This window comes from Glossina fuscipes, unplaced genomic scaffold (assembly GCF_014805625.2).
Source record: "Glossina fuscipes isolate IAEA_lab_2018 unplaced genomic scaffold, Yale_Gfus_2 0, whole genome shotgun sequence".
Lineage (NCBI taxonomy): Eukaryota > Metazoa > Arthropoda > Insecta > Diptera > Glossinidae > Glossina > Glossina fuscipes.
Window position 1 is genome coordinate 30,696,796 of NW_023998414.1, and position 19,480 is coordinate 30,716,275.

The 19,480-nt window shown below is 32.7% G+C and overlaps 8 protein-coding genes across 10 annotated transcripts in view; 3 read left to right on the forward strand and 5 right to left on the reverse strand.

Moving 5' to 3' along the window:
- Window positions 1-2,980, reverse strand: part of LOC119635569 (AP-3 complex subunit delta) — a 17,752-nt gene extending 14,772 nt beyond the window's left edge. For both annotated transcript variants that reach the window (XM_038030435.1, XM_038030444.1), the window contains exon 1: window positions 2,470-2,980. In XM_038030435.1, coding sequence (XP_037886363.1) covers window positions 2,470-2,565 — 96 coding nt within the window. In that variant the 5' untranslated portion in view covers window positions 2,566-2,980. The remainder of the gene's footprint in view (window positions 1-2,469) is intronic.
- Window positions 2,981-3,674: 694 nt separating this feature from the next.
- On the reverse strand, window positions 3,675-5,159 carry LOC119644189 (ras-related protein Rab-39B). Its single transcript, XM_038043719.1, has 2 exons — window positions 4,715-5,159; window positions 3,675-4,526 (listed from the first exon to the last, which is right to left on the reverse strand). Exons 1-2 carry the CDS (start codon window positions 4,820-4,822, stop codon window positions 3,978-3,980), a joined length of 657 nt encoding a protein of 218 aa, XP_037899647.1. The 5' UTR covers window positions 4,823-5,159; the 3' UTR covers window positions 3,675-3,977.
- Window positions 5,160-5,351: 192 nt separating this feature from the next.
- Window positions 5,352-6,606, forward strand: LOC119644180. Its single transcript, XM_038043708.1, has 3 exons — window positions 5,352-5,518; window positions 5,575-6,193; window positions 6,268-6,606. The coding sequence occupies exons 1-3, from the start codon at window positions 5,436-5,438 to the stop codon at window positions 6,514-6,516; spliced, it is 951 nt and encodes a 316-aa protein (XP_037899636.1). The 5' UTR covers window positions 5,352-5,435; the 3' UTR covers window positions 6,517-6,606.
- A 149-nt stretch (window positions 6,607-6,755) lies between these two features.
- On the reverse strand, window positions 6,756-7,166 carry LOC119644199 (mitochondrial import inner membrane translocase subunit Tim8). The gene is made up of 2 exons (XM_038043731.1): window positions 7,006-7,166; window positions 6,756-6,938 (listed from the first exon to the last, which is right to left on the reverse strand). The coding sequence occupies exons 1-2, from the start codon at window positions 7,102-7,104 to the stop codon at window positions 6,765-6,767; spliced, it is 273 nt and encodes a 90-aa protein (XP_037899659.1). The 5' UTR covers window positions 7,105-7,166; the 3' UTR covers window positions 6,756-6,764.
- A 160-nt stretch (window positions 7,167-7,326) lies between these two features.
- LOC119642552 (PAXIP1-associated glutamate-rich protein 1) lies at window positions 7,327-8,519 on the forward strand. The gene is made up of 2 exons (XM_038041720.1): window positions 7,327-7,804; window positions 7,872-8,519. The coding sequence occupies exons 1-2, from the start codon at window positions 7,584-7,586 to the stop codon at window positions 8,032-8,034; spliced, it is 384 nt and encodes a 127-aa protein (XP_037897648.1). The 5' UTR covers window positions 7,327-7,583; the 3' UTR covers window positions 8,035-8,519.
- Window positions 8,520-8,554: 35 nt separating this feature from the next.
- On the reverse strand, window positions 8,555-15,790 carry LOC119643700 (tyrosine-protein kinase hopscotch). Its single transcript, XM_038043117.1, has 15 exons — window positions 14,520-15,790; window positions 14,282-14,454; window positions 14,093-14,185; window positions 13,902-14,015; window positions 13,298-13,515; window positions 13,096-13,233; window positions 11,867-11,988; window positions 11,589-11,801; window positions 11,377-11,507; window positions 10,942-11,315; window positions 10,193-10,509; window positions 9,958-10,122; window positions 9,729-9,895; window positions 9,500-9,670; window positions 8,555-8,964 (listed from the first exon to the last, which is right to left on the reverse strand). Exons 1-15 carry the CDS (start codon window positions 15,531-15,533, stop codon window positions 8,760-8,762), a joined length of 3,615 nt encoding a protein of 1,204 aa, XP_037899045.1. The 5' UTR covers window positions 15,534-15,790; the 3' UTR covers window positions 8,555-8,759.
- Window positions 15,791-16,111: 321 nt separating this feature from the next.
- Window positions 16,112-17,231, forward strand: LOC119644007 (NAD(P)H-hydrate epimerase). 2 transcript variants are annotated; one of them, XM_038043537.1, is made up of 3 exons: window positions 16,112-16,328; window positions 16,399-16,895; window positions 16,954-17,231. In XM_038043537.1, exons 1-3 carry the CDS (start codon window positions 16,254-16,256, stop codon window positions 17,174-17,176), a joined length of 795 nt encoding a protein of 264 aa, XP_037899465.1. In that variant the 5' UTR covers window positions 16,112-16,253; the 3' UTR covers window positions 17,177-17,231. The 2 variants fall into 2 exon arrangements, with proteins under 2 accessions (XP_037899465.1, XP_037899473.1); XM_038043545.1 differs by having other exon boundaries at window positions 16,112-16,226.
- Window positions 17,128-18,873, reverse strand: LOC119644001 (RNA-binding protein NOB1). The gene is made up of 4 exons (XM_038043526.1): window positions 18,644-18,873; window positions 17,614-18,591; window positions 17,245-17,557; window positions 17,128-17,153 (listed from the first exon to the last, which is right to left on the reverse strand). The coding sequence occupies exons 1-4, from the start codon at window positions 18,707-18,709 to the stop codon at window positions 17,143-17,145; spliced, it is 1,368 nt and encodes a 455-aa protein (XP_037899454.1). The 5' UTR covers window positions 18,710-18,873; the 3' UTR covers window positions 17,128-17,142.
- Window positions 18,874-19,480: the final 607 nt, after the last annotated feature.

The window sequence follows — 19,480 nt, forward strand, 5'->3', positions numbered from 1 at the left end:
TAGGTGAATATAGGCGACATTTTCTAGTTTGGCCGCACTAGAGTGTCAAATTTGGGTGTTTTTTCATATGCAGTTTTCGCTAACAAACTGAATTTCAAATACCGTTAAAAATAGTTTCCATAAGCAGAATTTGAATTTTTTTAGTTTGTTTGAAAGGTAGTTTTATATGGATTCATGAAATGTCCACAAAAATATTTTCTTTTTTTTAATATGGACGGATTAGGCTTTCAATCCAACTATATCTCAATTGCAATTATTTAACATGAGCTCCGTTAATTCGTTAACAGAGGTATGTTAATAGAAATGGTAGGTGTCTTTACTAGTTAAATTCGAATTTATCTTCACACCCTTTAGGAAATTTAGGTTAGGTTTCCAGCGAAAAACTGCGAGGTATCGTACACAAGCGTGCTGGATACGTTTTCACTAAGCGAAGGTATGAAAGATTATCTCAGTTTTCGCTGCAAACGTTAAATTGCGATATTTCGACATATCCTAATATCAGAAATCGGACTTCTCACCACAAGCTTCTTCGAATCCGGGAATCAAGATATTTACATGAGCAAATTCAGTTCATCAAATCTGAGCGGATAACGAACTTAATTCTCGCTTAACCATAAAACTTAAGTTGTTGTTGTTAAGTTGCTGGCGCTGTAAAGTTATGGAACTCGTTGCAACTTCATATCAAAATGATTATTGACGCGAGCAGAGTTAAAGTAGTTATAAAGGCCTTGTATAATTTATAAATCACATCAGCGTTTTATTGTGACAAACTTCTCCCATGAAAAAACAGCTCACAATTTCCAGCATTTTGGGCAATAATCGCTAGGAAAATGCATTTCGGCGTATTAGATTGATGTGAAACATTTGGACCGGTAGGATTAATTTCACGATACAATCGTTCGTACAACGTAAGTCTTTACTTAGAGATCGAGGGTCGAATTTTTTTAATTTGATATAAAAATTAACTGTGCGACATAACATTTTGGATCACATCGGTTCATTTTTTGGACTTAAGACTATCCAAGATTTTAGGGCAGGGGTACACATAAGCACATTTATTTATTTATTTCCATAAACGTAAAAGGCAAAGCCTTTCCTTAGGCCAGTGCATAAGTGTATATTACAAAGGAAGTTCTTGAAGCGTGGTCGATGGGACAATAGGTAAGTTATATAAAGGAAAACTTTGAACATAGTTGACGAGTTAAAATATAAGCCATAGTACCAGACACCATATCTAAATCAGAATGTGCAGCATTAAGAGAGCATAGGCCAATTTACATTTAATCAATTGACGTACATAAATGTTATTAGAGTAAAATCCGCGCAAGGTTTCCACAACTTCACCATGTATGTTAATCTATGTGCTCCTCAAAGGTGAAGCGATTGTCAATATATATGCCCAAGCATTTAAGTTGATCAACAATAGTAATTCTATTCCTACCAATAAATATACCAACTCTAAGAAGATGATACTTGACATTATCAAACAGCATATTTTCTTTAGCCGGTAAATCTGACTTTGTTGAAATTAATGGTACTTATTTTGGAATTTTTCCTTTTTTCTCTGCAATACCGCAGAGTTACGTTTTAGGCCCTCTTCTTTTTATTGATGATCCTATTATGAAAGTGACCATAGATTTTCTAATTATCATAATAATTAATAAGCTGAATATGTAAAATCTTTTAAGGATAGTGCAAGACAAATTCGACTTGACTTCATCCAACTCTCAATTCGCAATTAGGGATTTTCTTTGTAATAATTGGGATAAGAATAAACGAAGTTCGATTAAAGAATTTAAGAGTGACCAGTGCGAGTCGATATTCGGAGTTCTATAGAAGGCAGCTGAATCAAAGCCAGCTATAGAGAAAGGGAGCCCTACTTAATCGATATTTTTGAAATCTCTACATTTAAAATACCGTACCACAATTTCTGAGTTAATACGTTGCACCTGATCAGTATGACTAATCATAATGAAGTGATTCGATGAGCAACATTAAATTGAGCACGTTTGTAACTAATTTACGCAAGCCACATTTAAATCGGGAAACTCGAAAAAATGATAAGATTGATCATAACTGTTTTTAAGAGAAGTCGCCACAGTTAAGAGATGAAATATCGCACTGTTAAGGGGCATAAGGGGCACGACTGCGTACGGCATTCCATTATTTATTTGTAAAGGCTATATAATGTTCACGTAATGTTAGAGACAACAGGTTTGCTTGTATGGTATAACATGAATGTAAAAGCAAATCTACATGTATTAAGCACATTAAGCAGCCTTAAAAGCAAAGGGATGAACGTTAGGTTATTATTGGAATAACAAACATTAATCCTTATGTGTATTCAATCGAAAGATTGGTGGCAGTCTCCATCTCACATATAGCTTAGCACAGTTTGATAAAGCAGAACAAATAATAAATAAAGCTACATACGTAAATGTTTTTAGGGTAAAAATTTTATAAACTTACTTCATTATCTTTGTTATTTCGTATGCCACGAACTAAATCTGTTAAATTTTTATCAAACATACGCTCAAAGTTGCCTTTTACTTTTTTGAGAGCCATTTTTTTAACAAGATCAACACATCCACACGCCGCACAAATCAAACAAGTTGAAAAACCTAAATTTGCTCTTGTTATAGCTTATTATATATATTGTTACAATAATTATAATTTATTCTGCAAGCATCCTTCCGATGATCTTATGGACATTTCTCTATATTTATCTTGTACACATCCACTTGTATCTCTTTGTTTAGTTTGTTAAAAAGAAGTAAGGCTAAGCCATTTTTCTGCATAAATCCAAACCAACCACGGCCAACAGAACAATGAACTAAAACTTGATGATGTAGACAAATTGATTTTTTTTTTTCCAATATGCGCCTTCACTTCTTAAATTGTTACATTTATTCGTCACTAAATTTGCATTAATTTGTTTGCAAACAAATTTTAAAATAATTAATTATTTCTTTCAAAATCTATAAGCATTTTCTTATTTGAACGTTAATAACAAAAAGAATACAAATCTTTTATAATCGAAAAACTTTACTGATTCCTAAAAGAATTTCTCTTTTTCAATTTTAGTGTTGCCAACAGCAATAATTTTAATCGCATGGTTGACGAAAAGGTTGTTTGCATAGGAATTGCATTAAATATGAAAGAGGAATTACAACATATATTTGGCCCGCGCTTTTCAAGAAAAATTGTATATATCAAACAAATCATAAAAAGAATATTTAGTAACAGACAACTTCTAAATCGAAAAAAACGCTTGATATAAATGCGCTTTTATTTTATATATATCATTTTAACTTTTAATATTTACTTATATATATTTATCATTACGGAAACTTTGCTTTAACTTATGTTTACATGTATTCTAAGTCAATTAAACCGTTGCTAGGTAATGCGAACACTTGTTTCTAGCAAATAAATTTAAGTTAGGAGATTGATATAATTTGCAAAACCTAGTCATATTTAAAAAAAAAGACAAATACAATACAAACTTATGTTTTTCATGAAATATTTCTTTAATATATGTATCTTTTAAAAACATGTATACATTAGTAGATAATTTTTTTATTTTATAATCATTGGTATTGATTGTTCTATCTTATAAAACAAAATCGATCGATAACGATCTCATATTTTAAAAGAGATTACATTTATTTTTTTCGTCCAAAATTCAATTTGTATATTAGCATTATTTTTCAGTTTTTAAATTAATTAATTAGTTATAAAAGAACTTATTACGTATGAAATTTTGAACGAAATAAAAACTTAACGAATAAAATTAAACATAAATCCTTTAAAATTAAAAGTTTCTTAATATTACGCTTAATGGGCGTGTACCTTAAAAAAAAAAAAAAAAAAAAAGAAGACAGATTAAATATTATTTAATATATCTATGAAAGTTAGTTCTGAAGTTGTATTTCGTATTAGTAAAAAAGAATTCGAATACAAACAATTGTAATGAATCAACAACAAGATGATTTTTCTGGCTCGGCTACAACTAAATTAAAATCAAGGCTATTTGGCCGAGCGAAACCAGTCTTGATACCGTCCCAACCATCTTCCACTTTGTATTCACCCGAACGTATACGGGAATAAACTGCCTGTGTAACTACGCGAAATGCTTCCTCAACATTATAGCCGGTGCGGGCAGATGTTTCAACGAAGTGTAGACCGTGCTTTTTAGCAAATGCCTGAGCGTCTTCGTAAGAAACTTCTCTATGGCCACCAGCATTGACAAGATCTAATTTGCAGCCCACTAATGCAAATACAGGATGATGCGGCTCAATATGCCTCTGAGCTTCCATCATCCAAAGAGGGATGTGTTCAAAACTGGCGTGGTTAGATATGTCGTACACTAACAGCACTCCCACCGAATTGCGATAGTAGGACTTGGTAATAGAACGAAAGCGTTCTTGACCGGCTGTATCCCAAAGTTGTAGTTTAATTTGTGTACCATCTTTCATTTCAATGAGACGGGCAAAGAAATCCACTCCTACTGTAGGATCAGAAAGCTATAAAAAATTGAAACACAATCACAAAATACAATAAACAAACAACACTAACTAAAAAGATACAATCAGTAGTTGAACAAAATGACACAATTAACCGACAGCGTCTACTATAAACGAGACTTTGTGTTACATAATTTTAAAAATATTTTGATTATCCATATTTAAAGGCATATTGAAGAAAGATTTACCTCGGCAAATTTGCCATCTGTGAAGAATTTGAGCAGTGAACTTTTGCCCACAGTACTGTCCCCAATTAAGATTAGCCGAAACTGGTAATCAAATATAGGCTCCACCATAATTTTGGTTTCAGTACGTTTTTAAAGCTACTCTAAAGCGCTATAGTACAAAAGCAATTCGAACAGGACTTCTTAATAAATCAGTTCAATGTTCCAATAATTTCTGAAAGTTTTCTAAGAACAATCAATTTTAAACCCTAATATATTTTTGCGTAGTTTTTATTATTTCTGTTCGCTTGTCACAGACTACAAAAACAACCACCTTTCCTCGAGTCACTTGATTCCTTTGTTGTTATTGAATAATTAATAGTTCATTTACGATTGTTTGGGCTTCGTTAATATTCAAAATAATAAATTTCAATTTAAAATTCTATTAAACTTGTTAAAAAAAGGTATTTTGCTAATTTTAATGTAGCTTTATTTATTTTTCAATTTTGATCACTTTTATTGATAACTTGTAATTTGTTAGTGTTTGGCACAATATTACATTTTACCACCTTTTCCAAAACGATAACAACTGTAATCGTTAATTTTGATAACACATCATAACTTACAATCCACAACTCGTAAATAGAAACCATGTCTAATAAAATGATTACATAGAGGGATAGAAAAACTCATCGATAATATTAGTTTGTTTTTTGTACTATTTTATGTGATAAAGTGATATTATATGGCTAAGAAGCGTAAAATTCCCGTACGTAAGCATCATGGAATCCGTGATCCTCTCAAGCAAATGGAAGAAAAGGAAAAGAGGTAGACAGTGGTACATGCTATCAATGCTATCAATCAATTTAAAACTTTCTTTTAAGGCTTAAAAATGTCGTCAATAATCCGCCTGAAAAGGGCAACGACCAAAAGCCTTCTTATAAGTTCTCCCAATTTAAAAAATTGTCGGATGATGCTAAAGCAGGGAAAAAATTTAAACGTATATACCGTGGCGTAGAAGATAAACCTGGAGGGAGTATCAAACATAAGGAAATAAACAAATTTAAGAATATAAAACAACTGCCGGGCGAGGATGATGCCGACTATTTGCGTAGAGTTAATCGCATGACCAGCGAGAGTTTAAAAGAAGCTCAATATGAAGCAAAATACGGAGTTCGTGTAATAAGAAATGCTAAAACTGGAGAGATTGCTATTGAAAAGAAGCCACCCAATGAAATTGACGAGTTATTAAAGCAAAAACAAAAGAAAAATGTCAGGGATGGCAGGATAAATAAAAAATTGTTAACAGGTAATCGGAAAATCTTTGATCCGGAAGTTGCCAAAAAATTAATGAAACAAGCGCTGCAGGAAAATGAGGAGGAAAAGAATCGAGACGTTCAAGAGTATAAAAGAGACATAGTTAAATTTGGGGAAGTTGTACATGCGCCTCCTACTATCACAACCCTGCCGAGAAAGGCCCAAAAAGAGGCGACTGTTCCTAGGGTAAGAGTATATAAAAACGCAAATAGCCTAAATTATTCTTAAAAATCTTAATTAGCGATATTTTTCTAATGTAGCCTGGCTCGAAAAATAATTTGTTGTTAAAGCAAATTTTAAATGGACACAAGATTAATCTGGCGGATAAAAATGTTTCATCTAAAAATACGGGAATATCCCAAGAAAAGAGTGAACCATCGAAACATCAGTTGAAAGGTAGACGCCGGGACTTGCCTGCCACTACACGAAATATGTTAGAATCCGAACAACGAAGGATGATATGCTTATATAGAAATTTAAAAAAATCGAAAGCTTGTAAAACCGTGTAGAAATTGATACCTTTACGCATTTACAATTTTTCTTTTTATTACTCTCAACTAGGAATCAACAAAATATATGTTCAAAATAAACAAAATCAGCTTGTTGTTATAAATAAACTAAAAGACTTCTCCAAGAATGCCCTGCACGAATCTAGTTACTTGGAGATCTTTTTTTATATTAAGCATGGCGTTGCATTTGTTATTATTGTAACATGCTTTGTACTTGATTTTTTGGTCGCTTCTTGTTTCGTTATTATTTACATGCCACTTGATCGTTTCTGTAGCATATGAGCGAAACGTTGCGTTATCAGCAAGGATGTGTCAATAAAACGATCTACACAGTTGGTTAAGCAAGTTTCAGTTGAACTATCCAATTTGGAGCCGGGCTTACCAATGCATTTATCCCAGCATATCTCATTGAATTCGTGTATCTGCAATTCACCAAGAGATTTGTTGTGAACCTATAAACACGTGATTGGACGTAGTTAATGAACTGACCTGGGCATTGACCTGAGCTTTTTGTTTTTCAATCATTAAAAATTCTTGCAGTTCTTTATCACCATTTATAGACGAAGATGTAGAGTCGAAATCAGACATTCTTAAAATTTAACACGGCAACCAAATTATTTGTAATTTAATTTAATTCTAGCCGTAAGCTAAAAACCTCCAACAAAATTTATCGTATTTTACATAACCTCCTTTGTCAAAAAATAATGACACCACAAAAATAAAATATTCAGTTCAAACATATGTTCCACCAACAAATTTAATCGCATTGCCATCTCTAATGAAAAAATTATTAGAAATATAGACATTTTCCAGATTTAAGAAATTTATATAAACAATTTTTATATTGAAGACAGCAATATATTTTTTCTATCGCCTTGTGTTTTATGGAAATGAAATCATAGATGAACTTAAGACAAACATGTGAAGAGATTAATGGTTTCAAATATACATTCCACACGATTTTTACTCGACTAAAAAGCGATAAAATGGACTATCATCTCTATTGTAAAATATAATTATATGGATAATTTGTTTTGTTTTACTATATTCTACTCTGAAATTCCGGAATGACTACGGAAGTGACTTCATCTGCCGATTCCTGCATGAAAGATGGAGAGGATTTTATGCCCTCAGCGGAAGAATTGGAAAATTATTACAACATACTTGAGAGCGGTACAATATTAGAATTAGAATGGCAATGTCCAGGACGTCGGTCTCCATCACCTGACTGTGCGAGCAATGCGAATAAGGAGCAAACGAAATCCACTCACACCAATAAAACGCAAGAGTAAATGACTACTCGTTTTGTTTCCCCCTCCTTATAAATGAATATATTTATTATTTTGCCATTACAGACCAATGAAAGCTAATGACTTCGATTTTAGTGACGATATAGCGCAGCCTCAAATGCGAGTACGCAGTCAAAACTCTACGCCAAAATCAGCTAAAAAGAAAACTGCAAATTTTGCGGGTGTTATGGAGGTTCTGAAAAAGAAAAATGCTGAAGATTCATCTTAGCGACGTTGTATTAGCTCAGGAATGTTATTGGTGAATAGAGAAGATTAATTAATATTGTAATGTTGGTTTTATTAAATATTTATTGGATGCTTTAAAATATGGCGAAATTTCCTGCTTAAAGATTCATTAAATATTTTTTTAAAAAATGAAATCGTCGTGAAAATAGTATATATAATGATAAACAATGCTTAACCATCAAATTTATAAAAGGCAAGAGCATTACGACAGTAAAATATATAAAACAATAGATCAATATTTAGTTATGAACGGATAAAATTAAAAAATGTGATAAAATTTTTTTTATGAACAAAATAATAATAAACTATCTTAAGAGAATAAATTAAGCAAACAATTTAATATAATCTATAAAATGTTTAAATCTATCTTATTTACGTGAATTTTACACAGTACAGTACAGTTGAAAAAGGCACTTAAAATAAAATCAATTTTAAAATTTTATTGCAATAAATATAAAACTAGTTATTTATATGTATATTAAAAATCATAAAAGTAATAACAAATATTTTAACATTTAATTTAAAAACAAAATGATTAAAATAAATATAAGCATTATTATAATAACGATCGTATAAATGTGGCTGTTTTAAAGACTTTCTTATAAAAACTATAGAGATTAAAAATTTCATTTCTTCGTGCGCAATATAATTACCATTATCATAAAAGGTAGTAAATTCCATCGGTGTAAATACCGCATATGTAACCGTTTAATTTGGCGTAGTACTGGCAGGTGATGAAGATGGTGTTATACTAAGCTCTGACTTTGGTAAAAAATTGCAAGTTTCATTTTTAATTGACTGGATATTTCCGATTACCATCCTAAAGGTGGGTCGCATTTTCGGATTACTATGCCAACATGGTAGCATTAAGCGTTCATAAACATAATCAGGGCAGAGAGATGGTTGTCGTAACCTAGTAAAATATGAATTTTAACATTTAATACAATTTGAAATATTTATATCAATTATAGTGACTACTAATTGAGATTACTGTTCAACTAATAGCTACATATATGGGTTTTTATGTATATATATATATGATTCAATACCCAATTGCTATTCAGAGATGTTGATATGAAAATTTGTGTCTGTGATGAAAAGCGCCCTTCGTTGTTTAACTAAGATCGAACTCATGCAATATCGAACGGATTTTAGCGCCTTGTAATGATTGCAACTTATTGAGAAGGTCTAGTTCTCTATGTATCAGATTGTAATACAATTCCGCATACTGAGCATATGAATGCTTTTCTCGCTTTCAATATAAATCGCGGCTATATTAATATTACCTATAGAATCGATCCCAATATAAAAATAGAGCAGGAGAAGCCCAGTAGAACTAAGCGAAAAATAGTGGAGAGATAGATAGTCTCTGTAGCTAATTGGACGTATTAGCTATGGTGTTTTAAACCCTGATTATTAAATATAATGTCTGATGCATAAAAACTTACCGATCCCCCCTTTCCAGTCTTTGCAAGAATTCATCCTGTGTTAGTTCCTTGTCTGGATCTAAATTTGGCGATTCGCCTCTCGAGAACATTTCAAACAGCGTTACACCATATGACCAAACATCTGATTGGAAAGAGAATTTGGCATCTTTTTTAATGGCTTCGGGTGAATACCTATAAATATTTTTGAACGGTATTAAATTGTCAGATTATCGAATCTTTGCAAAATTACCATTTAATAGGTATTTCCCTATTAGTATGAGCTATATAATAACCGTCGGAGTCAGCCCTTTGAGCTAAACCAAAATCGGAGATTTTTACGCTATCACGATCTACTAATATATTACGTGCAGCCAAATCACGATGTATTACATTCTTGCTAACCAAGTAGTCCATGCCCTTTGCATATAAAAAATACATTAGCGATATAATGGCTAACATTTGTGATCTGTTCTGCTTACCCGAGCTATATCTAGAGCAAAACCTAATAATTTCTGATTAGTTAAATTTGGTTTACGTGAGGTGAGATATACCAAGAATGAACCACTTTCTAAATATTCCATAATAATGCAAAACGGCCGTTGTATCCAATGTTTAATTTTCACAATGTTTGGATGGTCCAATGTCTGCACAGAAAAGAGAAATGTTCAACGTTTGCGGGAATATTAAAATACCCCATAAGGATAATGCACTAACCTCCATAATTTCTATTTCACGCATGAAATCATCATTCAGTTGGGGAGCTCTTAGCGATTTTAGAGTCTTTATTGCCACCAGTTCTCGGGCATTTATCGGTGTATTATAACGCACTTCACCCAAATGTACAGTACCATAGTGGCCTTCGCCGATTTTATTTTTGAATATAACTTTACCATTTTTAATTTCCAGTACCGAGGGTGTTGTATCAAAATAACTCCGATAATTACTTGGCTTTTTACCATCTAATCCAAAACCGTTGTGACGCATACCATTCAGGTGTTGATTATGTCCCTCGCCGTTATTGGAATCATTAACTAAAACAAATTTTAAAAATAAAAATAAAACTATTATTTCAACCTTTATATCATTTCCTCTTTATTGTTTTAAAATCACTAAAGTGTTTACCAATTCTTTTCCCAACAAAACATGGCTAGTTGTCCTAGCAGTTCGTATCTAATACTTTTGTCATTTTTGTTGAATAACAACTATTTAATAAAATGGGGAGTTTCGAAATCAATTTATGGGAATTAATGGGAATTTAGCGAAAGGAAAGAACATAATTTCATTATTGGGCCGTCTAGGCAAGTAGTATATGGAAATTGAAAAGCGATGAGCTGATCAAACATTCAGATGTTTTTTAAATTTCAGAGTCTCTCTTTTGTATATTAATATCAAAAAGTATGTTCTTATCCTATTTAATTTAAATATCAAATTTTGCATAATTAGGTAAAATAAATGCGTTTTACCTTGATCGGCATCCATTAGTTCATCTGGCCATTCAATAGTGGAATAATCTTCATCAAGATTCTCTTTTATGAATATCAGACGTTGGAATATTTGCATATGGTTGAAATTTTTATGTGTATGCGTGTCAGGTTCTGTACTCCAGCCATCCATCATCACCTCAAACATTTCAGGCGGACAATCATCTGATGGTATCGGCAATATGCCGCCGTAGCGATTATAATTTTGCCGTAAACTTTCACTGGTTACGTGGCCAATCGATTGACCGCGTGCGAAAATCTCCCAAATCGTTGTAGCAAAAGCCCATAAATCTATATCGAGATGTTTTTCAGCAAGGCTAAGATTATTATGATACTCGAATGGTATCCAAGGTAATCTAATTCAAATATTGCAAGTCAATCAATTGATCAATTTTATTATCATCAATAATTATTTACTCATCGCGCCGATATGGTCGAGGGAAACCGTGATCGCCGATTTTCGCCTCTAATAATTGATTCTTGGGATCAAACTTTGTAACATGCAAATTTGAACATCGAATGAATCCGTGTATAATACCATGCTCTTGCTGTAATTTAACAAAAATTTCTAAATAAATATTTCTTAAATTTTAATTTGAATTGAATTTTTGATTAACTATAATATTTACCAAATAAACAATGCCGCGCACTAAACCGTGAACCACATCCAATAATTGATGCAAAGAAATTTTCGATTTATAATGCTGCAGGAATTCATTCAACGGACCAAATTTTGAATATTCCATAACCATCGTGTACGGAGTAGTTAAAGTTAATCCATATAATTTTATAATATACGGTGAATAAATGCGACTCCATGTATTGGATAAATTCATAAATTTCTAAAATCGTTTATAAAATGAATTTATTTTCAGTGTTTGTTAACTATATACCGGAAAATATTTACCGGAAAATCTTCATCATACTTAAGTACTTTTAATGTAACATTTACATCTTTAAAGCCACCTTCTTGCACCCAATCTGCACGCATTTTAATCATCCGTCCATTATCACATTCACTTGATGAATCTGAAAGGATAAAAAACAATAAATGATAATGGATAACAATTAGTCGCGCCAGATTCGAGGGCCGCGGACGGTATTCTATAATCAATCGATTTAAAATTCAATTTAATAAAGTAAAAAATAGAGGCGTTTTTTATTGTTTCAAACATATTGGTTAAGAAAAGATTTTTTCAATAGCCTATATACATATTGCATATGCCTAGATCTGCATTTGCTTCGATATATATTCTATTTTATTGCATACATTTAACATCAAAATTCAAAGCTTAATATATTAAATTGTCTAAAGGCATCGGTTAGAATATTCTTTTTTTTTTTAAAATAAATAATAATGCGTCTATAAATGTTATAAGTAGCAAACATGTCCTGGGGTTAATTAATTGTTAAGGTTAGGCATAAAATTGAAGGAATCAAACAAAGAAAAAATAAATAATAAATAAAAATCGGGTAACTATTTCCAATTATGTATATTGCATAAATAGAAAAATTGAATGTGATATGCTAAATATAATCTAGATGTCTAGGGGTGTCGAGTGCTGAATTATGTCTCTGTCATGAATTGTCAAGCGCTTTCTCAAGCGGCTCGTTCATTTCCGATAGGGGACATTCGATTTAAAAATATCGCAGATAGAATGGTCGATATTACGAGATATACCCTCGGCGAGTACAGAATATTCGTAATCAATAAAGTCTAAGACATGCTAAGAAAATTGATTCAGGTCGTGTAAAGAGCTTATTGTAGTGCGACCTGTTAGCTGAAGGGTCGATTGATCCGAAAAAAACGCTTTGGAATGATTCCAACGATTCAGATTCAACAGCCCTCCTTTACTGGACCTACATATATAAATATGTATATATTTTTACGCAGAATATGAAATTTGTTTGCGCAAAATGAAACAAAACAAGACACATGTGTTCATTTATGTATGTATATCAATGTATTTTAAAGAAAAAAGATAGCTTTTGACTTTAATTTATTCAATTAAAGATGAAAAAAATCCGAATTATGCATATTAAAATCTTTTCAAATCGGAATTCACTACAAATACCAAATACCGTATAAAATTGCCGACTATGTGTATGAAAGAAAGAGAGCGTAGAGAAACTTACTTTGATACCATTGCAGATCGCGTGGTGGATCCAGAATTTGAACACGTTTACGTTGCAGCTCAGCTTCATTTAACTCAGTTTCCGTTTCATTGGATTGAACTTTTTTTGGCGAACATATAGTTAAGAGATTAGATTTATCTAAATAGAAAATAAACTTATTAGTGAATGGAACAAAATCTTTAGTAATATAGTAGCTTGGTACCATACTCCGATGGCTTAATACGAAATCTTTGTTCACTTTCTGCAGGTATAAATTGGGCCAAATCTGCGAGCTTATCAAATGGTTTCCGCGTGCTATTATAATGCAAAATCCATTTAACGGGTGGATTGGTTGTGATGCCATTGTTCACTGTACATAATTTTTTAGTAATTTTATATGTCTCAGTTTTGTACCTCTCCGGCTGCAAGCCAGCACGATTACTGAAGAGCAAATCAATGAAAAACAAATAAAAGGGTTTAGACTGCACCTTATCATACACACATCCGATATTTATATTTCCTTCAGAAAGTACCGGCAATTGTTAAAATAAAAATAAACTAAAAATATTTGTTATAAGCACACGTGTAAACAGTTGGTACAGTATATATAATGCAGGTTAACAAATTACATTCAAAGAGTAAATCATACAATCATGTTATACTCAGAGATTAACATAGTTAACATGAACTATACCAAAAACGAAATTTCAATACACGATTAATAATTGGATAATTTCCTAATTCTTTCCTAATTTTGTGTGAATCTATAGCGATTCGACATGAGGGAAATATTATGAAGTTATTTATTGATAGCAATAACAACTTACGATTTTGTGTTTATATCTATGTAATAGGTGTTGTATTCTTTTTCACATTGCCGTACAATGTAACTGCCGCAATTGTTGCGCCTTTCACGTATCTTGGCAAATGAAACAGTGCCGCTGTTTATGGAGAACGTTTAATGGGGAAAAATATATAAAAATCGTTTCGAAATTTTGCATTACATGAGTGAACAAACCCTATTGGACCGTGACAGTCTATAGCGAACAATTCAGCCAAAGACGGTGTTATATATTGCACACATAAATCCAGCATCCATTTTGTAGTTAATCTAAAATTGCAAACTTTGTGTTTAAATTTGCTTACATTATGTGATTGAGTTTAATAACAAAAAAAAAAAAAAAGAAAAAAAAGAAAAAGGAAATACCTCATATATCCTGATATGTAAGATATAAAGGATTCTAACTGAATTTTTCCCTCAAATTGTATACGATATCCGTGCGGCATACCAGTTATTTCTAAACGAGCGTAAGGAGTTTGTAAATTATTGCTTTTTACGCATAAAGCGTAAATGTTTTCCAACTTGCTGACAAGAATCCACTGATAGGTTAATTTAAAAGTTATTGAAATGATTTTCTATGATTGTAATTTATTAAATCGCTCACCTCCAATTTCTCTTTGCTGGTTATACGAGCCACTTTCAAACCCGGTTCAATTGTGTCAAACAAATCTAGTTTAATGAAAACCTTGGCCTCGGTAGGATTCAATATACCAACTATATTCGTATGTGGCGTTAATTTATCGCCCGGTATATAGTCGACCAAACCAGCAAAAGTTTCTAGTAGATAATCCGGAGCCAAATTGTTTACCTCACGTACATAATTAAGTTTGACATCAGCTAAATCAAGTTGTCGTCTACATAAATGACGAAACGTCTGGCAAATTTTACGTCGACTGAATATTTTATGAGTTTTGACCAACGGCTGTGGCAAATAGCTTTTATAATTCTTTTCAATACGTTCAGCTGATTCTCTTTGCTCAAGCAAATCAATGCACATGTTCATAGCACCCAAACCCATAACATTATCCTTTTTAAATGGATATCGGATGTCGGGTATGCATTCCTTTACAACATCATAACGCATTTGATTGTACAAGTATTCGTAGGAGGCACGGTCCATAATTTGTAAAAGTTCTAAAGATGGTACCTTGAATCGCATTCGAAAGCAATATGTAACATCGGGACGAAGTGGTTGACCGGGTAATACCCATTCGTCAACCTGATTTGCCTCCAATACACGTAAACCAAACAGATAACGAGTATTGGGTAATATGCCCATGTTCCGACTGAACTCAATGCATATATCTTCACACGTAGCTGTAGGTAAATGCTCATATTCAATAAATTTTCTTTTGCAATAATTATAAATGCGATGTGTGATCATAATCAAACTAGTGGAAACATTTTGACGCATCTTCTCTACGCTGCCGCTGTAACTTTGAGAGGCCTGCGAAAACGTTCTATTACTGTCCAGATCATCTTCCAGTTCGAGGGTGATACCATTAGCCAGTAGCGACGTGCTACTAATTGAACTATTGCCATCATCCAACAAAGTCATTGTCGTATGTGTAGTACCCGAGGCATTAGATGCTTGATTCATGCTTTTGTTATTTCCCATAAACTTCTAAAATAATCCAAAAATGTTTTTTCCGCTTTCTTCTTATTAATTTCCTCTTCCGACAAGTTTATGATACACGGTGGGTTGGGTACCTAGGTGCGTGTCCGTCGTTATACTGTAGAAACCCGTTTATATGGCTTTCTTTTCTTGCAATTCTTGTTTTGAGGATACTGCATCCTTCAAATAAAACATACTTTTTGCTTTCTTCTCCTTGTGCGTTTTGCCTGATTGTTTTCAGAGTAGATTTTCTTTTTCTTTTTTTTTTTTTTTTTTTTTTTAGAAAGAAAGGGAAATAGCATCGATATATTGAGTTATCGATGATATAAATATAAGATGATAACAACAAAGTGCAGTTCGTAGATTTTCTTCTAAAATGTTGATGTTCTCAGAAGTTTTTAATGATGGACATCTCGGTTGTGGTTGTATCGTTGTGTTAACTAAAACTAATCATAAACTGGATAGTTTAGATTACTTCATTAATTGAAAACTTCGTGTTAACCATTTGTTTTGATTTTTTTCCTTTGGTTGTTTGAACGAACTGTTAGTTCTTCTCTAACAAATTGCTTCGATCCTTAAAACGATTCTTTTTTCTCTAATTTATTTTTCAATCAGTTTCATTACTTTAGATTACTCAGATTTATTTAACTTCTGGTCTAATACCGGTTTAGGAATACTCTAATCTGGCAGCATTAGGTTGGTAATTAAAATTAAACCAAAAAAATGCAAATTTTTATGAATATTACCAACGTTAGGACAATTTTACGCAAAACTACGTGTCCTTTAATTCAGAAATTGGTACATTAAATTAAATTGCTTAAATTTATTGATTTTTATCATTTTTTTTTTTTTTCCTCTATCTATCCAGATTCGTTTTTTTAGTTTATCACACGTTCAAGCGATGAAATATTTAAATCAAATGGAGGCCACGAATGTGGATGTAGAACTCTTTAATGTTTACAAGTTCAGTGTCGACCAGTTAATGGAATTGGCTGGATTAAGTTGTTCCCACGCCGTCGCCAAGTGTTTTGATGTCTGCAAGCATTCGCGTGTATTGGTTTGTTGTGGTCCAGGTAATAATGGCGGTGACGGCTTAGTTTGCGCCCGTCACTTATCCCTGATGGGATATAAACCACACATTTATTATCCCAAGCGGACTCCAAATGTATTATATGAAAATTTAATGCATCAGTGTAAATCAATGAATATTCCACTTATTGAGAAATGCCCTGAAGAAAAAGAAGTGGCTAATTGTTTTGATTTAATCATAGATGCGTTGTTTGGTTTTAGCTTTAAACCTCCTGTAAGAAGTGATTTTATACCGATTATTGACGTTTTGCAAAAAACCAAAATACCGATAGCGAGGTAAGACTTAGTAAAATTCTCTTAAATTAACCTTGAAAATGAAATTTTTTGCGATTAGTGTCGATATACCAAGCGGTTGGCATGTTGAAAATGGTAAAAGTACGGATTGCGATTTCGAGCCAACGTTGTTAATATCTCTGACGGCCCCCAAGCATTGTGCTAAGTTCTTTAAGGGGACTTACCACTATTTGGGAGGACGTTTTGTTCCTCCGTCTTTAAAAGAGAAGTACCAACTGGATTTACCCGATTATCCTGGAACTGAGACATGTGTTAAATTATAATTCAGTGTAAATTCAATTTTTATTTTTTTATTTCATAAACATAAACAAAAAATGATGCGACTATTTACACAAGCGACTATATTGTTTACGACGTCGGCTTTCTTCATAGTTGGTATTGCGTGCACATTCTTTGACATGACCTTTAGAGCGCAGCATCGCCGATTTGGAATCTATATCTCGCATCGCAAATGGTGACAGTCCCGCTATATAATCTTCATCTAAAGCATTGGTTTTTGTTCGCGCTACACGCGAAGGCATCTGGCGCGGTATGGGTTGATCTTCAAACAATATAGGATTATGCGAGTGCTTACCTCCCCGAAAGCGGGGAATACTTTTATTTTTGTATTTCCTTGTTAGAGGGCGTCTTGTATTAATGTGTATCTAAACCATTCGGTGAAAACTGTGATTTTATTCTTGAAAAATCGTCAATAACTTACCATTTGTTTGCCGTTTTCGTCTAGGCTAACGGCAACTCTTTTTAACGTCTTATTACCACAGTTTGGGCAGAAGAATTTGGTCATTACACTAGTTGTTTTAAAACAAGCGTAACATCTTAAAATGTATGTACGCATATGTGTTATGGTGCAACCATTTAAACTTGTAATGTTTAGATTCATTTGTTTTAAAGTATTTTGTACAGCAAAGTCAGTAGACATGCAGGCTACCTCTGGAATTATATCGTTTCCAATTTTGCCCATCATGGATTGCTTGACTTTTTGAATATTGTTAGGTGTAATCCAATTCCCATCGTCTTCAGTATCACTGGTAGTAAACAGCGAATCGTTCTTGCTAGCTCGTTCATTTTGCCGGGCATTCGTACAGTCTTCGCCATTTTCCGGATTAAGTGTTAAATTGTCACAAAGATTTTCATTAGTGTCATCATCGGCATCACATACGAGCTTATCAAATAAATCTTCCAATTCTTTTTCAGTAACATCCTCAGCCTCTTTCCAATTTTTGGAAATTTTCAGTTGTTTTTCAATGCTTTCCTTAACTTGGTCTACTGTATAATCGTCGATTTGTTTATCTCCGTCTCTTGGCGACTCTTCATTTTCAGTTCCACTATCGTCGCTATCGCCATTATACCACCCGGGTAGCTTAGTATTATCTTGCAATTCTTGAGGTTTTTCTCTTGATGCTATGATTGTCGACATAATTGGTTCTTTGCGCAAATGATCAGTACCCATCATATCCGCTTCCAGTTCGTAGGTAAGCGCAATGACTTTTATATCAATCCCTGATAATGATATATAATCACCAGTTTTCTTCGAAAATTCCACACAATGCTTAACACTTTCGATACGTGGCTCACGCACTTGTAGGTCGTATGGCAGAACACATAAACGCTTAATTTGTCGTTTATTACGTACTTCAGATACAACTTCAGGTACAGTTAAAACATTATCAGCATATTCCTGAAATGTACGTTAAAGAATAAAATGTTTTGGTCATTCGATTTCAGCTTACATTCAATGGAACAGCGTTTATGAAAGCAGTAGTATCTGCGACAAGATATTTAATTTTCTTATTCATTTCTCCGATTGGTTTATTTCGAATTTTACATTAATTTGTCAAAATTCTTTTGGATACGGAGTGAGTATGGGCGTTATTTTAGGAATAAAATAAATATGACACGTGTGTCTTACAATATTTCTAAATAAAAACTCTGCATGGTGATGAGAGAATAAATAAATTGTTTGACGAATTTATCGATTCTTAATGTTACGTTTGCATTGTATGTAAAGAGTATGTTCAATGTATTCCCTATCTACGAAGCTCTGTCCTTGGAAACTTGAGTTCATGCAGCGCATTCAGAAATGTTAAAATATACGATTATAGGTTATTTTCAACTTCGATCAAGTTTACCTAGTTACGTTAGTATGGAAAATAACATAACGGTTACGTATTCCGACATCGCATATAAATATTAATCAAGTGAAAGGATGGTTTCCCTGTCTTCTGTCGGTATGCTAAAGCGAATGGTGTCACTTAAGAAAAAAATTGGAAGTAATGAGAGATAGGCCTTTCCATTTTGCATTTACACAATAAAAAAAATGCAAACCGCTGGCTTATAAGAGCAATTTGAAATGTTTCAGCCTGTTTGTTTATTTATTTATTCAAAAAAATACGATATAAGCCATTTATGACAAAGTGATACATGTGCATCGAATAGTATAATCAAACCTGAATCGTACTTCAACTTACTTAAGTTACAATAAAAATTCATACATAAAGATATATAAGTTCGTACCAATAACCATACTACCAGATCCATATATTAAATTTTTATATTATCTATGTTGG

Excerpts from the sequence above, each read along its gene's own strand:
- LOC119644189 (XM_038043719.1), bottom strand. The coding sequence starts at position 4,822 with ATGGTGGAGCCTATATTTGATTACCAGTTTCGGCTAATCTTAATTGGG. Across the intron at positions 4,527-4,714 it reads CAGATGGCAAATTTGCCGAG|CTTTCTGATCCTACAGTAGG; the intron begins GTAAATCTTTCT and ends AATTTTTTATAG.
- LOC119644180 (XM_038043708.1), top strand. The coding sequence starts at position 5,436 with ATGGCTAAGAAGCGTAAAATTCCCGTACGTAAGCATCATGGAATCCGT. Across the intron at positions 5,519-5,574 it reads ATGGAAGAAAAGGAAAAGAG|GCTTAAAAATGTCGTCAATA; the intron begins GTAGACAGTGGT and ends CTTTCTTTTAAG. Across the intron at positions 6,194-6,267 it reads AAGAGGCGACTGTTCCTAGG|CCTGGCTCGAAAAATAATTT; the intron begins GTAAGAGTATAT and ends TTTCTAATGTAG.
- LOC119644199 (XM_038043731.1), bottom strand. The coding sequence starts at position 7,104 with ATGTCTGATTTCGACTCTACATCTTCGTCTATAAATGGTGATAAAGAA. Across the intron at positions 6,939-7,005 it reads AAGCTCAGGTCAATGCCCAG|ATACACGAATTCAATGAGAT; the intron begins GTCAGTTCATTA and ends GGTGAATTGCAG.
- LOC119642552 (XM_038041720.1), top strand. The coding sequence starts at position 7,584 with ATGACTACGGAAGTGACTTCATCTGCCGATTCCTGCATGAAAGATGGA. Across the intron at positions 7,805-7,871 it reads CACACCAATAAAACGCAAGA|ACCAATGAAAGCTAATGACT; the intron begins GTAAATGACTAC and ends TTGCCATTACAG.
- LOC119643700 (XM_038043117.1), bottom strand. The coding sequence starts at position 15,533 with ATGGGAAATAACAAAAGCATGAATCAAGCATCTAATGCCTCGGGTACT. Across the intron at positions 10,123-10,192 it reads GTGAAATAGAAATTATGGAG|ACATTGGACCATCCAAACAT; the intron begins GTTAGTGCATTA and ends TTTTCTGTGCAG. Across the intron at positions 8,965-9,499 it reads AGACTGGAAAGGGGGGATCG|GTTACGACAACCATCTCTCT; the intron begins GTAAGTTTTTAT and ends ATATTTTACTAG.
- LOC119644007 (XM_038043537.1), top strand. The coding sequence starts at position 16,254 with ATGCAAATTTTTATGAATATTACCAACGTTAGGACAATTTTACGCAAA. Across the intron at positions 16,329-16,398 it reads GTCCTTTAATTCAGAAATTG|ATTCGTTTTTTTAGTTTATC; the intron begins GTACATTAAATT and ends CTATCTATCCAG. Across the intron at positions 16,896-16,953 it reads ACCAAAATACCGATAGCGAG|TGTCGATATACCAAGCGGTT; the intron begins GTAAGACTTAGT and ends TTTTGCGATTAG.
- LOC119644001 (XM_038043526.1), bottom strand. The coding sequence starts at position 18,709 with ATGAATAAGAAAATTAAATATCTTGTCGCAGATACTACTGCTTTCATA. Across the intron at positions 18,592-18,643 it reads TAAACGCTGTTCCATTGAAT|GAATATGCTGATAATGTTTT; the intron begins GTAAGCTGAAAT and ends CGTACATTTCAG. Across the intron at positions 17,558-17,613 it reads ACGAAAACGGCAAACAAATG|ATACACATTAATACAAGACG; the intron begins GTAAGTTATTGA and ends CGAATGGTTTAG.